Genomic DNA, 23,244 nt, shown 5'->3' with positions numbered 1-23,244 from the left:
ATGAGCAAACCGTGGAGGCTGGTATTCTCCTGCATCCCTTACTCCAGAGAAGCCCAAAAGTTCAATCCATTGGTTCAAGCGAGACCTTGTTCATAATCAGGGGAATCGCCACTTGTGTCCTCCACATTCGTACTCGTTTACAGGCTGCAGTTTACACAGCCTGGCCCAGAGAGCGCCACTGGTACAGGCTGCCTGGCATCACAGCACGAAGCAGGTAACAGCACGACGATGCACCTTCAATAACAGAAAAGGCCAAATAAAAAAAGAGAAATCCTTACCCTGAAGACAAGATCTTGGAGAAGGAATCTGTCCTTATAACACGCCCGTCCACGTCTAACGAAAGGAATGACGGAGCCCAAGGCTGCAAGTCAACGCAAGCGAGACCCAATCAGTGAAAGATTGAATGTGGCGCATCAGCTCTGGGTAGCACCGTCCTCCCCTTAGTCACAGGCTTGTCAGTCCAAAGCTCAGAGATTTGAGCACAGAAATCGAGGCTGGTGCTCCCGTTCCAAATTTATCTGAATGAGCTGATGCTTTTGTTGCCATAGCAATGCCTCGTCTAAATGTTTAACTGAGCTCGGTTTGTTTCCTAATTGTAGCGAGTTCCCACAGCAACAGTCTTTCAAAGCAACAGCACGTAAGAGAACATAGCACGTGGGGAAGATTGGGGTGCAGTGGTAATCTCACTCGGTACATGACTGTGAGGGCCAGGCTGATGCTTTGGGACCTGGATTCAAATACTATCTGGGTACCACAATAATGTACAATATGAATGGCTGATCCTTGAGGAGTACTGAGAAACAAAGTGACCTTGCTGTACAAGTCCATAGATCCCTGAAGGTGTCAGCACAGGTAGACTGAAGAAGGCATATGAGGAGTCTGTCATCATTAGTCAGGGCATAGAACATAGGGGCAAGGAAGCCCTGTCTTACTCCATTATAAAACACTGGTTAGGCCACAGATGTGTGCAGTTCTGGTCACCACACTATCAGAAGGATGTGATTGCACTGGAGACGGTGCGAAGGAGATTCACCGGGATGCTACTTGGGATTAAAAGTCTCAGTGATGAGGAGAGACTGGATAGGCTGGGTTTGTTTTCCCTGAAGCAGAGGAAACTGAAGGGGGGGATCAGATTGAAGGATACAAAATTATGAGAGGAATAGACAGATTAGATGGTGAGAATCCTTTTCCCGTGGCAGACATGTCTAAGACCAGAGGACATACTTTTAGGGTGAGGAGTAAGTGGTTTAGAGGAGATCTGAGAAAGATATGTTTTTCACCCAGAGGTGGCAGAAATATGGGACATGCTACCCAAGAGGGTGTGGAGGCACAACATTTAAGCAGCTGGATGAGAACTTAAAATGCCAGGGCATAGTAAGGGAAATGGGATTAGTGCAGTTTGGTGTTTGTTGGTTGGCGTAGAAATGGTAGGCCCCTCTTTAGATTTGCAGTGGACAGTAACTAAGTTCCATCATTTCAGGAACATTATTTACTACCAGAATATTTTTAGGGGTAGTATTCTCATCTCAGAGTCAGTAGGTCACAGCTTCAAGCTCCTCCCCAGGGACGAGAAGGTAAAATAAAGACAGAGGCTTGGATTCACAAGGCAGGGGTGCCACACTGTTTGGAGACGCCCCCTTTCAGCTGACGCTTTAAACTGAGGAACGCCCTCCCTCTCTGATCGCTTCGGGTGGATCTAAAAAAAACTCTGGCACTTTTCTGAAGAAGACCAGTGGAAGCTGCTTTGGCTAGTAGTTAGCTCTTAGCCAAAAGCATGTTGCCTTTTGTGGGAGCTTTCTCTGCACAAATTGGTACGACACAACCCTGTATAACAACAGTAATTACAATTGAAAAGAGCTTCATGGACTGTAAACCATTTGGATTGTTTTGAGATCAGGAAAGGTACTTACAAAGTGCAAGTTCTTTTACCTTCTCAAACTGCAGAAAATAGTAGGGGTCATCTTCAATTATCAGCAAATCGTATTTTCTGGCAATCTGCAAAACAAAAAGTATGGGTTGATTTTGCACAATGAAGAAGTTTCTTGCTCATTTCCTAATTTGCTCCGTCTCGGGGTGAAAACTGTTCCTTTATTTTATGATAATGCCACTCCTCGGCTGCGCAGGCATGATACAGGCAAGTGTCGATCGCACAGAAGTGAGTTTTCACACAAATGGCCCAAAAGGTACCTTCCCAACATGGAGTCACCAGCAGATTTCCTGCAGAATTCTGGGTAAACAGAAAGGGGTTAGTGTGCAAAAGCATTCTCAGGAAGTTCAGTTAGCGTCTTTATTCCCCTGGCCCATGGAACTGAGAGCGACGAAGAGTAGAGAACAATGCTTGGATGACCACAAGAGAACATAAGGGATAGGAGTTGAATGACACCATTCAGCCCTTTGCCATTCAATACCACAGAATCATAGCACTGCTACAGTGCAGAAGGAGGCCATTCCACCCATTGTACCTGAACTGATTCTATCATCTACTGCCAATCTCCTGGCTTTTCCCCACATCTCGGCACCCCATTTCTAAGCAAATAACCATCCAATGCCCCCCTTGAATGCTTGAACTGAACCTGAATCCAGAGGTGCATTCCATACCCTAACTACTTGCTGAGGGAAGAGGATCTTTTCACATTTCACCCTTGCTTCTTTTGCACATCACTTTAAATCTACGCCCTCTTGTTCTTATTCCTTTTACGAGCAGATATGATTAAGGCTGACCCACTGACTCAACTCCTCACCCTAAAGCTGACATACCTTTTCACCCCCAGCTGCAAACTTCATCGTCACTGAAGAGTTCTCTGCCACATCTTGGCAGCTCACCTCCGCTTTGGCCTGGTCAACCAGGGATGGGCAATAAACACTGGCGCAGCCAGCGATGCCCACATCCTACGAGCAAATACAAAGAAAAACTACGGTGTCATCAACCTTCTCTCTGCAATGCGATGCTACCCTCATCAGCAGTTGCTGGTTGGTAGCACTCGTATCTTGAAGGTTCCAGGTTCAAGTCCCACTTAAGGGCTAAATCAAGGCTGGCAGTCCAGTGCAACACTGATGGACTGAGAACCAAGGTTACTCTTGATCTAACCTTGGGATAATGGGGAGGCAATGGCCTGGTGGTACTAATTGCTGGACTGTTATCCAGAGACCCAGATAACGTTCTGGGGATTCAGGTTTGAATCCTGCCATGGCAGATGGTGGAATCTGAAATCAATAAAAATAAAATATCTGGAGTTAAGAGTCAAATCATGACCATGAATCCATCGTTGATTGTCATAAAAAACCATCTGGTTCACTAACGTTCTTGAGGGAAGGGAACTGCCATCCTCACCTGGTCTGGACTACATGTGACTCCAGACCCACAGCAATGTGGTTGACTCTGAACTGCCCTCTGGGCAATTAGGGATGGGCAATAAATGCTCCCTAGCCAGTGATGCCCTCATCCCAATAATGAATAACAAGAAAGGATCCAGGTGAGCAGGGAGGGTGTGGGTAGCACGTCCTGGTGGATGGAGGCTGAGTGGGTCTCCATTCAGGGAAGATGTAGAGGTGATGTGGATTGTCTCAGTGAGTATGGAGGTATAGAGAGGTTGGTCGCTCATGGTGATGAAGAGATGGAAACTGTGAAAGATATCAGATTTTTTCTGTTATGGAACGTTAATTGCCAGAAAGGAGATGGAGGGGAAAATACCTGGAAAGGAAATAAGAGAGTTTGATATGAGTTATGGCATTGGATAAGTGCCATCATTGGAGTTTGGATTTTAAAATAGAGGCATCAGTTGGCCACTTGACTGAACTTTTTTGAAAATAAAACATGATGAGGTGGGAGACGGTGGCACAATGGTATTACAATGGACTAGTAATCCAGAGATCCAGACTAATGTGCTCGGAAATATTAGTTCCAATCCCATCATAGTAGATGGAGAAATTTGAATCAATGACAATCTAGAATTAGACACTGGTTTGATGGGGGCCATGTAGACATTGTTGTTTTGTTGTAAAAACCTATCTTGTTCAGTAATGCCCTTTAGGGAGGGAAATCTACTGTCATTACCTGGTCTGGCCTCCATGTGGTTCCAGACTCACAGCAACGTGGGTGACCCTTGACTCCCCTCTGAAATGTCTCCAGCAAGACACTCACTTCATGTGGTAACTATGCACAGGCAATAAATGCTGGTCCAGCCAGTAACAAGCCACATCCAATAAATGATTCTTAATAAAGTCCTTCTGGAATAGTGAGCTAATCTGGCATGCTTCAGTGAGCAAGGATCCCAGGAGTGTTACTGGTGGTTTAAGACAGGTGGAATAAGCACTGAAAGTCATATGCTTGTTCCAGATTCAAGATAATTAATGATTGATTTTAGATCAGGAAACCCAGACATTTAAAGTTTCAGGATAGTTTGGAGGAGACCTGGCAGGCTCAGATGCAACCAAAAGTTTTGCCACTAAGATAGGAGTATGAGACATTTCAGGGAACGAGTCACCTTAGTGCAGAAATACTGTTTGATTACAAATCAGCAGGCTTTTTGAAACTACGAGAGCCAAACATGGTTTTGTGGGTATTTATTTAAAACAAGACAGGAACTGGGGAGGATCAGTCGAGCTCAAAGATTTGACATAGTGGGGTAATTTCTCTGTGTGCAAATTGCTGTAAAATGACCATACTGGGAAATAGTTTGAAACTTTCTTTTAACTGAATATTTTAAGATTTTTCAAACTGTGTTCTACATCGAGACTGTGTGCTCCTGTATTCAAGATAACAAAATGTGGGGCTGGATGAGCACAGCAGGCCAAGCAGCATCTTAGGAGCACAACAGCTGACATTTCGCTCCCCTCCCCCCACTACATCCCAAAACCAGCCCAGCTCATCCCCACCTCCCTAACCTGTTCTTCCTCTCACCTATCCCCTCCTCCCACCTCAAGCCGCACCTCCATTTCCTACCTACCAACCTCATCCCGCCTCCTTGACCTGTCCGTCCTCCCCACACTGACCTATCCCCTCCCCACCTCCCCACCCATACTCTCCTCTCCACCTATCTTCTCCTCTATCCATCTTCCGTCCGCCTCCCCCTCTCTCCCTATTTATTTCAGCATCCTCTCCCCATCCCCCTTTTCTGATGAAGGGTCTAGGCCTGAAACGTCAGCTTTTGTGGTCCTGAGATGCTGCTTGGCCTGCTGTGTTCATCCAGCCCCACACTTTATTATCTTGGATTCTCCAGCATCTGCAGTTCCCATTATCTCTGCTTCTGTATTCGACATTTGTGTCATAAACTTCTGCTGTTAAAGGAACTCAGCCTCGTGTTGAACATATTTCAGTGATTGGCCATCTCATTAACTGAACCAAAAATATGATCCAGCAAGCATGATTTTATTCTGGCACCCTGACTAGTTCAACTGGAATCATAACAATACAGTGTTGGAAACAAGCTTAACACTGCCACCCACTGGAAGAATGGATTTATTACAGGTTAAGATTTACTCAAGTTCAGTGAAGCCATTTGATGCTAAGTTATCCATTTGAGCAATCTTTGAAACCTTAACCAGTCCAAAGATATGCAGGGTATTGAATTGGCCTTGCTAAATTGTCCGTAGTGTTTAGGGGTATGCAGACTAGGTGGATTTGCCATGGGAAATGCAGGGTTACAGGATAGGGTAGGGGGTGGGATAATCTTCAGAGGGGTCAGTGTGGACTCATTGGGTTGAATGATTGCTTCCACATTGAGGGATTCTAAGATAATTACTTTCATTAAATAATATCAACCCTATAGTTACTGCATACTTTTATTGTTTAACATGGACCAGTTCATAAAGACATAGTCATTTAGAATTTCAAGATAGTAAGAACTATCAATGTTGGAGTCAGAGACAACACAGTGTGGAACTGGAGGAGCACAGCAGGCCAGGCAGCATCAGAGGGGCAGGAAGGTTGACATTTCGGGTCAGGATCCTTCTTCAGAAATGCTCCATTTTGGAAGAAGAATCCCGTCATTTAGAATTTCATCTCCAGACCTCTTTTCACTGAGGACTTGGCAGGAGAAAATTAACTCTATTGCTCAGCACTCTGGACTGATATTGGGTTCTCATAGCTCAGTTGGCCAAATGGCTGGTTTGTGATGAAGACTGATAAGTCAGGAGTGTGATGGAATACTCCCCACTTGCCTGGATGAGTGCAGCTCCAACAACACTCAAGAACTGTCACCATCTAGGATAAAGCAGCCCGCTTGAGTGGCACCACATCCACAAACATCCACTCCCTCTACCATCGAAGCTCAGCAGCAGCAGTGTGTACTATCTACAAGATGCACGGCAGACATTCACCAAAGATCCTCAGAAAGCACCTTCCAAATCCATGACCATTTTCCATAATATGATGTGGGAGTTAGGATTTTATCAAACACCTCCTGGAAATTTAACATTTGACAATATTTGATATTGGTAAAGTGGAGCTTGCTTCTCTTGTATTTTTATAAATATTAAACATTAACTTGCCAAACCCATTCCATGTTTTCATCGATCTAGCACGTAGGCTCATGACAAATGATTATACCAGCTCATTACACATGAGGATGTGTTGTCATATTGGGTTTAATGGGTCAAATGGGAATTTTTTTCAAGATTAAAACAGAAATTGCTGGAAAATTTCAACAGCTCTGGCAACATCTGTGTGGAGAAAGCAAAGTTAATGTTTCGGGTCAAATGGCCTTTCTTCAGGAGGCAATGATTTTCAGTATCTGCAGTTTTTTTTGTAAGGTATTGTTCCTCCTCTCTTTCTTGTGCAAGATTGCTAAATGATTACTTCAGCTTGGTGAGCCTCATATCAAGCTGGGTTGGCAACATCATGAGACAGAAGGTCACAGGTTCAAGATCCACTCCTGAGATGTGGGCAAAAAATCTGACTGACATTGCAGTACTTTCTAGTTAATAACTTTCCAACAGCTTCACAGTCATTTTTGCTGATCCCATGTTTTCAAAATTTAAACGTTCCTTTTAAATCAGTGGATTTGAACTTGAGATAAAGAGCTAATACCTTTCTTCTGCAAGTAACACAAGATTTTACATATTGAAATAATCCAAGATGCTTCACAGGAACATTACAAAGCAAATTTTGACACTGAGCCACACAAGGGTACAACATGTTGGTCAAAAAAGTAGACTTTTAATGAGGGTTTTAACGGAGGAAAGAGATGTAGAGAGATGCAAAGGTATTGGAGTGGATTTCAACATCTTAGTGTCTGGATAACTGAAGGCAAAACTACCAAATGAAGAAACTACCAGCTTTAAAAATTTCAGAGAGAGTGCTCCTGAGATGCTGCTTGGCCTGCTGTGTTCATCTAGCCTCACATTTTATTAGCTTTAAAAATTTGGTCTCTTCATAAGGAGAATTAGGAGAATGCAGATATCTCAGGGGATTGTAAGTCTGGGCCAGAACACGGAGGCAGGAAGGGTCGAGTGATCTGGAAATAAGCCTGAGAGTTCTTTGAAAAAGCCAATGTACTGCTTTAGATAGATCCTACACAGGTGAGAGAACATGGCGGTGAAAGGTGAACACAGTGTGATTTGGATGCGGCAGAGTTTTGAATGATGCCCAAGTTTAGAATTTGGCATAAGAACAGAAATTGGAGACAGAACTTTCAGTACAGTCATAGTGTCATAGAGATGTGCAACATGGAAACAGACCCTTCAGTCCAACTCATCCACGTCAACCAGATATCCTAAATTAATTGAGCCCCATTTGGTCCATATCCCTCTAAACCCTTCCTATTCATATAACTATCCAGATGCCTTTTAAATGTTGCAAATGTACCAGCCCGCACCACCTCCTCTGGCAGCTCATTCCATACACACAACCACCCTCTGCAAGAAAAAATTGCCCCTTAGGTCCCTTTTAAATCTTCCCCCCCTCACCTTAAACCCATGCCCTGTAGTTTTGGATTCCATACCCTAGGGAAAAGACCTTGGCTATTTGCCCTATCCATGTCCCTCCAGATTTTATAAACTGCGGTAAGGTTACCCCTCATGCTCCAGGGGAAAATAGCCCCAGCCTATTTAGTCTCTCCCTACAGCTCAAACCCTCAAGCCCCAGCAATATCCTTGTAAATCTTTTGTGAACCCTTTCAAATTTAACAACAATTTCTGTTTTTATGTCAAATTCTAAACTTGGACATCATAGCAGGGAGTCCTGACTGAACTCATTATTCCAAAAATGGCCTAACTAATGTCCTGTACAGCTTCAACATGACCTCCCAACTCCGATACTCAATGCACCGACTGATTAAGGCAAGCATACCAAATGCCTTCTTCACTGCCCTCGGCCTGTATTCATCAAACACAGTTCACACTATCAGTATTTTTGCATCGGTGGCTTGGAACTATCCACCCTTCTGTCTGCCTGACTGTCTTTCACTCCCTCCGGGCTTTGTTGCCACCTATCATTTATTCCTTTAGCTTGTTGCCCTATCTTCAGCAATATATACCACCTTTCCCTAGCTGCTCCCCACGTGTGACTCTGAGTCACTGGACCTGAAACGTTAACTCTGCTTTTTCTCCAAATATGCTGCCAGACCTGTTGAGTTTCTTTAGCAATTTATATCTTTGTTTCAGATTTCCAGCTCGGGTAATTGCTTTGTTTTATTTTAGAATTTGACAGGCTGTCTAGTATGCGAGCCTAGAGATGACGAAATGAGAGTTTCAGTGGTAAGGATGCCTTGGCCAGATGGAATTGGCCAATGGGTAAGGAGGCAGAAATAGGGTGGTCTTTGGGCTGGTACAGGTATGTGATTGGAACCACACCTTGAGATGAATTTTTCCTCTCTTGAGGTGGCAGTGGGGTAAATAATTTGGCAAGTTTATTTGGAGGGAAATCCAAACCCCCTTGCCACCGCCACAATGAACTCCATGGGGAAGGTCCATTGGGTTGTTCCTTCACATTAAAGCCCTTAAGTGATGAGTATCTGCTTAATGACTTCCACCCAACATCTCCTGAACCAAATGCCTGCCCAGCAAACGTGAAAAAAAAAGCTAGTTTTCTGATTGGGGCACCACAGCTACGAAGTTAGTGATTTGGAACAAGCTCAGCCAGGTGGAGCTCAAAGAATATGAATTCCCTGGTTGGGGCTGTTAACCTGATCCAATCAGGGAGCTCTAGCTGAGAGACATAATCCGGGGTTCTGCTCAGTCTCAGAGCCAGCTCTGAGAGAAACTGGACCAATACGGTGCATTGGCAAATAAAGGGGATTTGGTGACAGGATACCAGTCTTCACCGAGTTATTTCACCAAGTTTGGTGAGGTGGGAGTCCTAGAATCTGAGGCATGGCTGGCAGGCAAAGTGATGACCTCTGAAAGCCCTGCCTTTGTCTCCAACCAACATGACACACCACGGGGTGAGGCTGGTCGTGTAGTGGTAACATCTTGGGCTAGTTAACCCCAGGTTAACTTTCTGGCGAATCTGTTTCTGTTTGAATCCCACTGTGGCAGATGAAGACATTTAAATTCAAATCAAAAATCCGGAATAAAATGGAAGCTAGGTGATGAAAGCACTGTTGATTGTTGTTAAAAACAACAGTTGGTTAAAACCCATTTGCTGTCCTTAGCTGGTCTGGTCTCCATGTGATTCAAGACCTACAGCAATGTGGTTGACTCTTAAGTGCCCTCTGGATGGGCAATAAATGTTGTCCTAGCCAGTGACACCTGCTTCCTGAGAATGAACAAAACAACCATCTCTCCCCAACTCCAACCATCTCACCCCAAGAGAACTGGAGAAAAATGATTCACCACTCACCACCTGAAAAGTAGGCTGTGATGGGTGGGCTTTAGGAACCAGAGGCTGCCAGCCTCTGATTGGTCAGCAGCTCCTGGTGGCCCAGGCCACTGGTGTCAAAGCTTATGATACCTCTTATCTCATCACCAAAAATAATTAATTATTTCATTCTTTCTTTTGTTCAGTTTGAAATGAACCAGTGGCGTTGGGAGAGAAGAGAGATAAGGGAAATGTCAAACAACCTTGAATTGCTGGACAAGCAGAGACTGGGGTTTAGAAGGGGTCTAGTACTGAAAGTTGCCTAGCAACAGCCTCTGGATTGAGTTGGTGTGTGTTTTGCTAAAAACCTGGAAGCTGTGGGCAGCTGGAATAAGCTGGTAATGGGGAAAAAAATCCCTTTTCTCTCACTGAGTAGAAATGTAACTCTTGAAGTTGAAGAAATATTTTTGAAGTATTTACTGAGAATCAGAAGCAAAGTTCCAGGAATCATTACCTCTCAGATCCTCAAACTCTGAAAGCTGACCTGTTAACTCAATTATATAATCTGACTTACAAACTACACTAAGGGTCCTCCATTGCTTATTGAAAAGCAACTGAAGGGACTGTGAGAAAATCACCCTATTCTACCCTTTTAGTTTGGACACCTGGTCAAAACACGTTTTCTCTATCTGTGCATTCACAATTGCTCTGCAGAGCTGTGTCATCTTGTCCTGTATGAATGTGTGTATGTTTGGGAATAAAGGGATATAGTTTAAATCTGCACTACCTGTAAGGGTGTTTGAGGCAGAAGCCCTCCTAACAGTTGTGAAGTATTCAGATGTGTACTTATGATACCCAGGCAGACAGGGTTATGTGCCAAATACAGGAGAATAGGATTTGAATAGTTAGTAAAGTGTGAAGATGGATGAACACAGCAGGCCAAGCAGTATCTCAGCAGCACAAAAGCTGATGTTTCGGGTCTAGACCCTTCATCAGCATTTTGTGCTCCTGAGATGTTGCTTGGCCTGCTGTGTTCATCCAGCTTCACACTTTGTTATCTTGGATGCTCCAGCATCTGCAGTTCCCATTATCACTGAATAGTTAGTACTTGTTTTTTCATAGTTAGGTGTGGCCTTGATGAGCCGAAGGGCCTTTTTCTGTACCATAAGCCTCTGTGATTCTGAATGGCTGAGTTAATAACCTGTTTTGTCACTTTTTAAAATAATACATTTGTTCTTAATAAAAAAAAATTCTTTCAAGTTGACTGAAGAAGATTTTTAAAAGCTTATTATGGTTATTCAGAACAAAACGGAAACTAATTGATCATTTCTGGTGATTGAATAAGACATTGACACTTTTAGCATGGCTCACAGAATTGGAGTGGGGTGGGGTTTCATTTTGATTTTCATAACACCATTCTGTTCCAATTAGTGCCTGTCTTGATGTGTAAGCGGAGTTCATGGCATCATACAATCCCTACAGTGTGGAAACAGGCCAACTGGCTGTTCAAGTCCATACCAACCCTACCCTATTCTTGTAACCTGCATTTTTCATGACTAACCGACCTAGCTTGTGCACTGTACATCTTTAGACTGTGGGAGCAAGCCAGAGTACTCAGAGGAAGCCCAGGCAGACACAGGGAGAATGTACACACTCCACATCGACATTTCCCAGGGCTGCAATTGAACTCAGGTCCCTGGTGCTGTGAGGCTGTAGTGCTGACCACTGAGCCACCGTACCACCATAAATCCACTGTGGGCTGTATGGAATGGAGCATATTGAATCATAGAATGGTTCCACCTCAGAGGAAGGCCATTCAGCCCACTGTATTCATGCTGATTTTCTGGGCGAGGTACTCAGCAAGTTCCATTGCCCATTCTCTTGCCCCATCGCCCTGCAACGTTCCACTCCCCTTCTGATGGAAGCTTAAATTGGATGATACAGCAATGCACTTATTAATGGCAGCAATTCCGCATCGATGTACCAACTCTTTTAGGTTAAAGTGGCAGAGGCTTGGCTCCAGCGTCAAGAGGCGGTGGGATGTGCTAACCTTTGCCAAAACATTCTTTGTCCCCATTTACGGAGTTGATTTAATAAAGAACACAAATGTTTCTTCAATTTCGAGAGCTACACTTCTGTTCATTGAGAAAAAAAAGGGGAGAATTTTCCCCATTACCAGCTTTTTCCAGCTGCCTACAGCTTCCAGGTTTCTGGCAAAACACACACCAACTCAATCAGAGGCTGTCGCTAGGCAACTTTCAGCACTAGACTGCTTCTAAAACTCAGTCTGCTTGTGTAGCAAGTTGAGGTTGTTAGACATTTTCTTATCTCTCTTTAAAAGTTTCTCTCCCAAAGCCACTGGTTCATTTCAAACTGACCAAACAAAAGGAAAACCAAATTATTTTTGGTGATTAAATAGGAGGTATCACAAGCTTTGACACCAGTGACCTAGGCAGCAGGCAAGCACATGGAAATGTCCTAATCGCTCCATTTGCAAATTACATTTCGATCACTCATGATAAAACGACACAGAGGTGGAGTGTGTGTGTCTCTTGGAGATGGCTGAGTCCATGTGAAAACCTTTCAAAAACATTAACCAGACAGAGATTGGCTGCCTGTCTGTCCAGAAATATTCAGCATGTGCCATACCTGGTACACTTTCTGCTTCCGGTCAGCTGTCATAGAGACTCCAGTTGGGTTTCCGCCGTTTGGAATTGTATACAAAATCCTTGGAATATCGGACTCCGGATTCTTCGCCTCCTCTGGTGCCCACTTTGAAAGGATGTCTGACAGGGATTCAGGAATAAGTCCGTGCTTGTCACTTGCGATGCTGAGGATGTTGCAGCCCAGGGGTCTCAGCTGCACAGAAACAAGAGGCTTGTTTACTGGCTGATACCTTTCTCAACACAGTAGAGAGTCACTACTGGCCAGCGCTGGGGAGCAAATGAACATTTTGTCAAATCAAGAGTTGTTCCCTGTGCTTCAACTGGCAGCGGTGCTGATTAACGCAGATCTGACTGAGAATGTTTCCCAGACTCAGCCCAGGGGCTATGCAGATGGTTGATCTCATCCAGTGTGGTTTTCAACTGTGTCCAATTTTGGGCCCCACACCTCAGGAAGGACATACTGGCCCTGGAGTGTGTCCAGCGGAGATTCACACGGATGATCCCTGGAATGGTAAGTTTAACGTATGATGAACAGCTAAGGATCCTGGGATTGTACTCATTAGAGTTTAGAAGGTTGAGGGGAGATTTAATAGAAACTTACAAGCTAATGTATGGTTTAGAAGGGGTGGACGCTAGGAAGTTGTTTCCATTAGGCGGGGAGACTAGGTCCCGTGGGCACAGCCTTAAAATTAGAGGGGGTAAATTTAAAACTGAAATGAGACGGCATTTGTTCAGCCAGAGAGTGGTGGGCTTGTGGAATTCATTGCCGCAGAGTGCAGTGGAGGCTGGGACGTTGGATGCCTTCAAGGCAGAGATCGACAAATTCCTGATCTCACAAGGAATCAAGGGCTACGGGGAGAGTGCAGGGAAGTGGTGTTGAAATGCCCATCAGCCATGATTTAAATGGCGGAGTGGACTTGATGGGCTGAATGGCCTTACTTCCACTCCTATGTCTTATGTCTTATGTCAACAACCGTGGCTCTGAGGTTAGGGAGGTGATGCTGCTGGTGGTTAGAATAAATCCATTATCAGGGTTCTTCTACCTATGCCCTTCCAGGGCGCTAGCTACGAAGAGAGGTTGAGGAGATGAGGATTATTTACCTTAGAAAGACGGAGGTTGAGGGGGGACCTGATTGAGGTCTAAAAAATCATGAGAGGTATAGACAGGGTGGATAGCAACAGGTTTTTCCCAGAGTGGGGGACTGAATTACTAGGAGTCACGATTTCAAGGTGAGAGGGGAAAAGTTTAAGGGAGATATGTGTGGAAAGTTCTTTACTCAGAGGGTGGTGGGTGCCTGGAACGCATTGCCAGTGGAGGTGGTAGAGGCTGGCATGATAGCATCATTTAAGATGCATCTAGACAGATACATAAGGGAGCAGAGGGAGCAATCCAGGATGAGGATGTCACTGGATAGGCCAGCATTTATTGCCCATCCCAGAGGGCAGTTTAAGAGTCAACCACATTGCTATGGGTCTGGAGTCACATATAGGCCACACCAGCCAAGGATGACAGTTTCCTTCCCTAAAAGACATTAGTGAACTAGGTGAGTTTTTCCGACAATCGACGATAGAATCGTGGTTATCATTAGATTTTTAATTCCAGGGATTTTTTTCCCCGTTGAAGTTAAATTCCACCATCTGCCATGGCAGGATTCAAACCCAGGTCCCCAGGACATTACCAAGGTCTCTGGATTAATAGTCCAGTGATAATACCACAAGGCTAATGCTTCCCCTTTGAATTGCCCCCTTGCAAGCAGATATCAGGTACTTCTTACCGCTGCTAATGTCCCGGGATAGGTCGGTGTGTCGAGAAGAATGAAGTCACCAGGAGCTAGGAGCATCTCAAATACCTGGTGAGGGAAAAATAGAAATCATTGTGAGGAGATTTGAGAGCAAATGCCTTCTTGGGTACCACATCATCATATGGAGAGTTGGACAAAGATTTTTCTCCTGCATTCCACACTAGCTTTAATAGTGAATATTATTTACTAGCAGTGATAATGTGAACTGCAGGTGCTGGAGAATCCAAGATAACAAAGTGTGGAGATAATGGGAACTGCAGATGCTGGAGAATTCCAAGATAATAAAATGTGAGGCTGGATGAACACAGCAGGCCAAGCAGCATCTCAGGAGCACAAAAGCTGACGTTTCGGGCCTAGACCCTCTAGGCCCGAAACGTCAGCTTTTGTGCTCCTGAGATGCTGCTTGGCCTGCTGTGTTCATCCAGCCTCACATTTTATTAACAAAGTGTGGAGCTGGATGAACACAGCAGGCCAAACAGCATCTCAGGAGCACAAAAGCTGACGGTCTAGGCCCGAAATGTCAGCTTTTGTGCTCCTGCTGTGTTCATCCAGCTCCACACTTTGTTATCTATTATTTACTAGCAGTTGGTCGTGAAATTTACAGCAACTTAACCCTTGTCTGGTGCTTTTCCATCTTTCCTATTGTAGTGATTGGAACCAAGTGGATCTTATCGACTATCAGATCCTTGATAAGGGAGCCCTGGCTCACCAATAACAACAGGGGATTCGGAATAATAAAATGTGAAGCTGGATGAACACAGCAGGCCAAGCAGCATCTCAGGAGCACAAAAGCTGACATTTCGGGCCTAGACCCTTCATCAGAGAGGGGGATGGGGAGAGGGTTCTGGAATAAATAGGGAGAGAGGGGGAGGCGGACCGAAGATGGAGAGAAAAGAAGATAGGTGGAGACGAGAGTATAGGTGGGGAGGTAGGGAGGGGATAGGTCAGTCCAGGGAAGACGGACAGGTCAAGGAGGTGGGATGATGTTAGTAGGTAGGAAATGGAGGTGCGGCTTTGAGATGGGAGGAAGGGATGGGTGACAAGAAAAACAGGTTAGGGAGGCAGAGACAAGCTGGGCTGGTTTTGGGATGCAGTGGGGGGAGGGGATGAGCTGGGCTGGTTGTGTGATGCAGTGGGGGAGGGGACGAACTGGACTGGTTTTGGGATGCGGTGGGGGAAGGGGAGATTTTGAAGCTGGTGAAGTCCACATTGATACCATTGGGCTGCAGGGTTCCCAAGCGGAATATGAGTTGCTGTTCTTGCAACCTTCGGGTGGCATCCTTGTAGCACTGCAGGAGGCCCATGATATTCATGTCATCTGAAGAATGGGAGGGAGAGTTAAAATGGTTCGCGACTCGGATGCGCAGTTGTTTATTGCGAACCGAGCAGGAGTGTTCTGCAAAGCGGTCTCCATGCCTCCGCTTGGTTTCCCCAATGTAGAAGAAGCCACACCGGGTACAATGGATACAGTATACCACATTGGCGGATGTGCAGGTGAACCTCTGCTTAATATGGTAAGTCATTCCTCAGTTTAGGGACTGACTCCGAGCTAGCTGGGCCAGAACCAGCGTCCTGTGCGCATTTAAATAAAGAGTGACTTGCTGATGAGATACCAACCTCTGTGCAGTTATATCACCGATGCAATCTCTCCCATGCAGTCCTTCTCTCAGATCACCCCCATTCCATTCAGGGATTCATAGATTCTTAATTGCCGAATTTTGTCAAATTCAAATACTGTCATCTGCTATGACAGGATTCAAGCCTGGGTCCCCAGAACATTACCTGGGCCCCTGGATCAATAGTTGAGTGATAACACTCTGAAAAGATGGTGTCTTGGAGGCAGGACAGTGAGGGCTCACCAAATTAGTCCCTGAGATTGGAGGTGAGTGGGTGACTTGGTCTATGGTCCAATGCTGGGCCACAGAGCAGGTTGGATAGAGCATAGGATCTACTCTTCCTCCTACTTCTTACATTCTTGTATTTTTTTCTGCATTTAGTCCATTTCAAATTGGTAGCTACTGTTGGGAGTAGTCTTCCTGACAATCACAAGACCACAAAAATTCTAAGACTCAGGAGCAGAAATTGGCCTTTCAGCCCATCAAGTCTGCTGCACCATTCAATGAGTTCCCAATAATTCTCAACTGTACCTCTCCTCTCTTTCTCAATAGTCCCTCCTGATTAACCATCTGAGAAATTGGAACCTCGAATAAACTTAGTGACCCAGCCTTGACATTCCTCTGTGGTAAAGAAATCCACAGGTTCATGAACCTCTTCAGAGAAGAAATTCCTCCTCAACTCTGCTGCAAATGGATGACCCCTTCATCTGAGCATTATCTTTCATTTGCACAGAGAAGATGACATTGCCTTGAAATAGTCACATGCCATCCTGACTTGGAACTATAATCGCTGCTCCCTCATTGTTGCTGGGTTAAGAAAATCGTCTCCGAGCAGCACTTTCCCAACTCCCCAATGATTCCATAAGTTCCAGAAAGTGTCCGAGGGCCATCTCCTCCAGGGCAGTTCAGGAAATAAATGCTGTCTCTGCCAGGGGAGCCATATCCCATGAACATCTTTTTGTGCTCGTCACCCATTAAATTCTTTCTTTCTTGTTTTAGAAACTGTCCCACCCATCAATACTTTCTTTAGTTGGTTAACATTCCAAACAATCTCTGCAATAAGTATCTCACCTTACTTAATCCCTCCTGACTGCCATTTGTGACACATAGTGCCATCTGTCCTCGCTCAGGACTGTAGTTGATGGTTGGAGGATTATGGGCACGCTTTTGCAGCTCCTTCATCCAAGAGATTAATTCTGGAATTCTGTAACACACACACCAACATGCAAGTGATGCTGTTGATCACTTTGGAACTCCCCCCTCAGTATTACTAGTTCAGAAGTCGGAATGATTTAAATGAGTAGTAAAATTTATCCAAGATAATGGGAACTGCAGATGCTGGAGAATCCGAGACAACAAAGTGTGGAGCTGGATGAACACAGCAGGCCAAGCAGCATCTTAGGAGCACAAAAGCTGACATTTTGGGCCTTGGCTCTTCGTGAGAAAAGCAGTATAATTTAAAACTATAATTAAAATTAATAAAAGGAAAATTTATCCCTTTGTTTAAAATAAAAAAGACACAGCCATGATCTAAATTTCTCTGTAATTAATGACCTGATGTTTAATTCTCGCATGTTTCTAAGCTGGAATAGTGCATTGGAAGCCAAGTCTGTCCCAGGAATTGCATTAAAAATTAAAGATTCTATCAAAGTACACAAAGGCCCAGTTTCCCTGACTGTTAGACTGTGGTTGATAGAAAGCATGGAATAGGTTTCGGTAATAAACAAGCATGACTACTTACACATTAACAAATACTGGTTACAAATAAACATCTATGAACTGCTGACGTTTCACCAGTTAAAATTCTAAACCCCAATAAAACTCCACCTACACACACACTCACACACGCACAGAAAGACACAAAAGCATTGGAGTCATGGATGGAAAGAAAAAAGGTTGATGACCACTGCCCACAGGGTTTACTGAGAGGTCCCTTTTGCTGTTACACAGGGTCAGGTATCACTGCTGGACCATAGTTACCATAATATAATTGCTGTGACTTCAGTTTTGCCTGGTACATAGACACCTGTATAGTGATAACATATGATATTGATAACACATAAGGGGCAGCACGGTGGCTCAGTGGTTAGCACTGCTGCCTCAGAGCACCAGGGGCCTGGGTTCAATTCCAGTCTTGGGTGACTGTCTGTGTGGAGTTTGCACATTTTCCCATGTCTGCGTGGGTTTCCTCCAGGTGCTCTAGTTTCTTCCCACAGTCCAAAGACGCGCAGGCTAGGTGGATTGGCTGTGCTAAATTGCCCGTAGTGTCCAGGGATGTGTAGATTAGGTGGGTTATAAGGGGATGGGTCTGGTTGGGATGCTCTGAGAGTCAGTGTGGACTTGTTGAGCCAGAGGGCCTGTTTCCACAGTGTAGGGATTCTATGATAGCAGTCTGAAGCAAGAAATTTTGTATGCATTGTGATGAAAGGTGGGTCATCTATATTTTCTCTAATATCATTCATTTTAGAGCTTGAATTTTAAACCAGCAGCATGGGGATTTAGTTTGAAGGGCTTTAATGATTAACTTTCAAGGGTTTCTGGAGACGTTTTTTTAACAACAGTATGAAAAAGATAGTTTTGGGGGCTATTGGGAATTTGTCTAATTAGGATATATTTTAGGAACCAACAGAACAGTGCTGTGCATTAGGGTTTAAGTTAAAAGGATCAGGTTTTCTTTGTCTTCATGGCCTTTGGTGGATTTTATAGACGTTTTGGTGAAAATTACGTCATTAGAGCAGTTTCTCCTGAAGAAGGAAGATAGTTAGAAACTGTAGAAAGATCAGTTACTTCAATGTAATGAGTTTAGTCTGAAATTTTCAAACAAAAAGTATTTGATCAAGACCCTGAAAGGGTTATTTGAAGCTGAGAAAATCTAAGCTCTTAAGTCTAAGTTGTGAAAACTCAAGGAAGAGGATATCAGTCTTTTAAGACTGGGAATTGAAAGAAGTAGTGAAGTTAATCTATAAAGGTATTAGAGAAGGGACAGTCTCTTGTACTTGAGAATTGTAAAAGTGTGCTGCTGAGATTAATTGGATAGTATTTTACCATGTGTTTCAAAATTCTTAAAATTGTGTTAAATGTAAGTAGCTTGGTTTATTCTATTCTATTTTCTGCGTGTTTATGTTTCAGTGAGAAACAATCTCCTAAAGCATGTAAAAAACATTTATCAAACCAGATTTGTTCAGGATCTGACTTGTCCAGCAATAACATTAGCTGCAATCATAACAGCATGAAGACATTTCAACAATCTCTTTGGAATTCTGCAGAATTCCCAAGAACTTACTGTCCATCTTGATTTGGAATTGCAATCTTACCAAATCATAAGAGACAAACTAATTGCATCTGAACTGGAAAGGGACCAATGCCCTGGGTGGAAGGTTTGCTCGAGTAGTTCGAGAGGGTTTAAACTAGTATGGCATGGGGGTGGGAACCTGAGCTGTATACCGGAGAGTTGATGCAGGTGAGGCAGTAGCAAGAGGTAGACCAGCTAGTGGGAAGGGTTTTCCTGGGAAGGAACCAAGGGATCAGTTAAAGTGTGTTTGCTTTAACGCAAGGAGTATCAGGAATAAAAGTGATGAACTTAGAGCATGGATCAGTATCTGGTGCTATGATGTTGTGGCCATAACAGAGACATGGGTTTCTCATGGGCAGGAATGGTTGCTGGATGTTCCAGGGTTTAGAACATTTAAAAAGAATAGGGAGGGGGGAAAAGGAGGAGGGGGTGTAGCACTACTAATCAGAGAGGGTATCACAGCTACAGAAGCTTCCATTGTCGAGGAAGATCTGCCTACCGAGTCAGTATGGGTGGAAATTAGGAACAGCAAGGGAGCAGTCACCTCGTTAGGGGTTTACTACAGGCCCCCCAATAGCAGCAGGGAGATTGAAGAAAGCAAAGGTCGGCAGATTTTGGAAAAGTGTGGACGTAGTAGGGTTGTTGTAATGGGTGACTTTAACTTTCCTAATATTGATTGGAACCTCCTTCGAGCAGAAGATTTGAATGGAGCTGTTTTTGTAAGGTGTGTTCAGGAGGGTTTCCTAACGCAGTACGTTGACAGGCCGACGAGGGGAGAGGCCATTCTAGACTTGGTGCTCGGAAACGAGCCGGGGCAGGTATCAGATCTTGTGGTGGGAGAGCATTTTGGTGATAGTGACCATAACTGCCCCACATTCTACATAGCTATGGAGAAGGAGAGGATTCGGCAAAATGGGAGGATATTTAATTGGGCGAGAGGAAACTATGACGTGATTAGACATGAGTTAGGAAGCATGGACAGGGAGCAATTGTTCCATGGTAAGGGAACTATAGACACGTGGAGACTGTTTAAGGAACAGTTGTTGCGAGTGATGAGTAAATATATCCCTCTGAGACAGGCAAGAAGAGGTAAGATAAAGGAACCTTGGATGATGAGAGCAGTGGAGCTTCTTGTGAAAAGGAAGAAGGTAGCTTACGTAAGGTGGAGGAAGCTAGGGTCAAGTTCAGCTAGAGAGGATTACACGCAGGCAAGGAAGGAGCTCAAAAATGGTTTGAGGAGAGCCAGGAGGGGGCACGAGAAAGGCTTGGCAGAACGAATTAGGGAGAACACAAAGGCATTTTACACTTATGTGAGGAATAAGAGAATGGTCAAAGAAAGAGTAGGGCCGATCAGGGATAGCATAGGGAACTTGTGTGTGGAGTCTGAGGAGGTAGGGGAAGCCATAAATGAATTTTTTGCTTCTGTCTTTACGAAAGAAATGAACTTTGTAGTGAATGAAACCTTTGAAGAGCAGGTGTGCATGCTGGAATGGATAGAGATAGAGGAAGCTGATGTGCTGAAAATTTTGTCAAACATTAAGATTGACAAGTCGCCAGGCCCGGACCAGATTTGTCCTCGGCTGCTTTGGGAAGCGAGAAATGCAATTGCTTCGCCACTTGTGAAAATCTTGCATCCTCGCTCTCCACTGGTGTCGTACCTGAGGACTGGAGAGAGGCAAATGTAATTAATCTCTTCAAGAAAGGAAATAGGGAAATCCCCGGCAATTACAGACCAGTAAGTCTCACGTCTGTCATCTGCAAGGCGTTAGAAAGGATTCTGAGGGATAGGATTTATGACCATCTGGAAGAGCATGGCTTGATCAAATGCAGTCAACACGGCTTTGTGAGGGGTAGGTCATGCCTCACAAACCTTATCGAGTTCTTTGAGGATGTGACTAGAAAAGTTGATGAGGGTCGAGCTGTGGATGTGGTGTATATGGACTTCAGTAAGGCATTTGATAAGGTTCCCCATGGTAGGCTCATTCAGAAGGTCAGGAGGAATGGGATACAGGGGAACTTAGCTGCCTGGATTAAGAATTGGCTGGCCACCAGAAGACAGCGAGTCGTAGTAGAAGGAAAATATTCTGCCTGGAAGTCAGTGGTGAGTGGGGTTCCACAGGGCTCTGTCCTTGGACCTCTACTGTTTGTAATTTTTATTAATGACTTGGATGAGGGGATTGAAGGATGGGTCAGCAAGTTTGCAGACGACACAAAGGTCAGAGGTGTCGTTGGCAGTATAGAGGGCTGTTGTAGGCTGCAGCAGGACATTGACAGGATGCAGAGATGGGCTGCGAGGTGTCATATGGAGTTCAACCTGGATAAATGCAAGGTGATGCATTTTGGAAGGTCGAATTTGAAAGATGAGTACAGGATTAAGGATCGGATTCTTGGCAGTGTGGAGGAAGAGAGGGATCTTGGTGTGCAGATACATAGATCCCTTAAAATGGCCACCCAAGTGGACAGGGTTGTTAAGAAAGGATATGGTGTTTTGGCTTTCATTAACAGGGGGTTTGAGTTTAAGAGTCGTGAGATCTTGTTGCAGCTCTATAAAACTTTGGTTAGACCGCACTTGGAATACTGCGTCCAGTTCTGGTCGCCCTATTATAGGAAAGATGTGGATGCTTTGGAGAGGGTTCAGAGGAGGTTTACCAGGATGCTGCCTGGACTGGAGGGCTTATCTTATGAAGAGAGGTTGGCTGAGCTCGGTCTCTTTTCATTGGAGAAAAGGAGGAGGAGAGGGGACCTAATTGAGGTATACAAGATGATGAGAGGCATAGATAGAGTTGATAGCCAGAGACTATTTCCCAGGGCAGAAATGGCTAGCACGAGGGGTCATAGTTTTAAGCTGGTTGGAGGAAAGCATAGAGGGGATGTCAGAGGCGGGTTCTTTACACAGAGAGTTGTGAGAGCATGGAATGCGTTGCCAGCAGCAGTTGTGGAAGCAAGGTCATTGGGGTCATTTAAGAGACTGCTGGACATGCATATGGTCACAGAAATTTGAGGGTGCATACATGAGGATCAATGGTCGGCACAACATTGTGGGCTGAAGGGCCTGTTCTTTGCTGTACTGTTCTATGTTCTATGTTCAAACTCCATAAGCGAGCGGGACACTGTTAGCAGGTTTTGACAAACTGTCATCCACTAAGGAAATGGGATAGCATTCCATTTTTTCAACTGCTTCTGTGAACTGCTTTTATTATTTCATGGGAAGTGGGAGCCACTGGCAAGGCCAGCACTTGCTGGCCATTCCTAAATGCCCTTGAACAGAGTGGCTTGCAAGGCTATTTTAGAGGGCAGTTCACAGCCAACCATGTTGCTGTGGGTCAGCAGTCACAAGCAGACCAGACCAAGGAAGAACAACAGATTTCCTTCCCTAAAAAGGAAATGACAGAACCAGATGGGTTTTTGTGAAAATCGTTGGTCGCTTCATGGCAACATTACTGAAATGAGCTTTATATTCCAATTTTTTTTTGTTTTTAAAATCTAAACTTAAATTGCACAAGGTGCAATGCTATAATTTGAATCATCATCCTCAGGGTACTAGCCACAGAATTACTAATTGAATAACATTAGGTCTACACCATTGCAGGATAAGAACAGACCATTCAGCTTAGGGACTATCACAAGCCTAAGGGTTTAGTCGGCTCTCTGACAGATAATGTGAGACCTTTGTGTAATATTTAGTTTAACGGGAGTGGTACACAGCAATGGGTATGCTCTATTCCTGGGGGTTTATATGCAATTACATTTCTGTATTTAGTAACAATGTGGTATGATATCAATGCCCGAGTCTACCAAACCTCTTCAAAAATAAAGCTTTTCGAATTCTTGCAGGAATGCTGTCCCATTATTGTGCTGTAAGTTTGATTATCTTCCGAAGATCCTGCTCGTTAAGATGTTGGTTTTCTGAAGAAGGGTCCAGACCTGAGACGTCAGCTTTCCTGCACCTCTGATGCTGCTTGGCCTGCTGTGTTCATCCAGCTCTACACCTTGTTATCTCAGATTCTCCAGCATCGGCCATTCTGACTATTTCTCTCGTTAGGATGGTGTTTGGTCGTGTAAAAATATAGTGATTTTCACTAAGCTCTAGGGCTGGTGATCTCAACTTGACTTGAAGATCTCTAATATCTGG

The 23,244-nt window shown here is 44.4% G+C and overlaps 1 protein-coding gene across 4 annotated transcripts in view; it reads right to left on the bottom strand.

Moving 5' to 3' along the window:
• The window catches only part of aadat (aminoadipate aminotransferase), a 62,843-nt gene that overhangs the window by 28,739 nt on the left and 10,860 nt on the right, over positions 1-23,244 (bottom strand). For 3 of the 4 annotated variants that reach the window (XR_009445644.1, XM_059645041.1, XM_059645040.1), the window contains exons 4-8: positions 16,892-17,024; positions 14,178-14,252; positions 12,386-12,595; positions 1,930-1,995; positions 279-361 (exon numbers count right to left, since the gene is read on the bottom strand). Coding sequence is in view for 3 of the 4 variants with exons in the window: in XM_059645041.1 (XP_059501024.1) it covers positions 279-361; positions 1,930-1,995; positions 12,386-12,595; positions 14,178-14,252; positions 16,892-17,024 (567 nt within the window). In the remaining variant the exon portion in view is untranslated. The remainder of the gene's footprint in view (positions 1-278; positions 362-1,929; positions 1,996-12,385; positions 12,596-14,177; positions 14,253-16,891; positions 17,025-23,244) is intronic. The other variant, XM_059645042.1, reaches the window with a different exon arrangement.

This window comes from Stegostoma tigrinum, chromosome 3 (assembly GCF_030684315.1).
Source record: "Stegostoma tigrinum isolate sSteTig4 chromosome 3, sSteTig4.hap1, whole genome shotgun sequence".
NCBI classification, from domain to species: Eukaryota; Metazoa; Chordata; class Chondrichthyes; order Orectolobiformes; family Stegostomatidae; genus Stegostoma; species Stegostoma tigrinum.
This window is presented reverse-complemented; position numbering and strand designations above follow the sequence as displayed.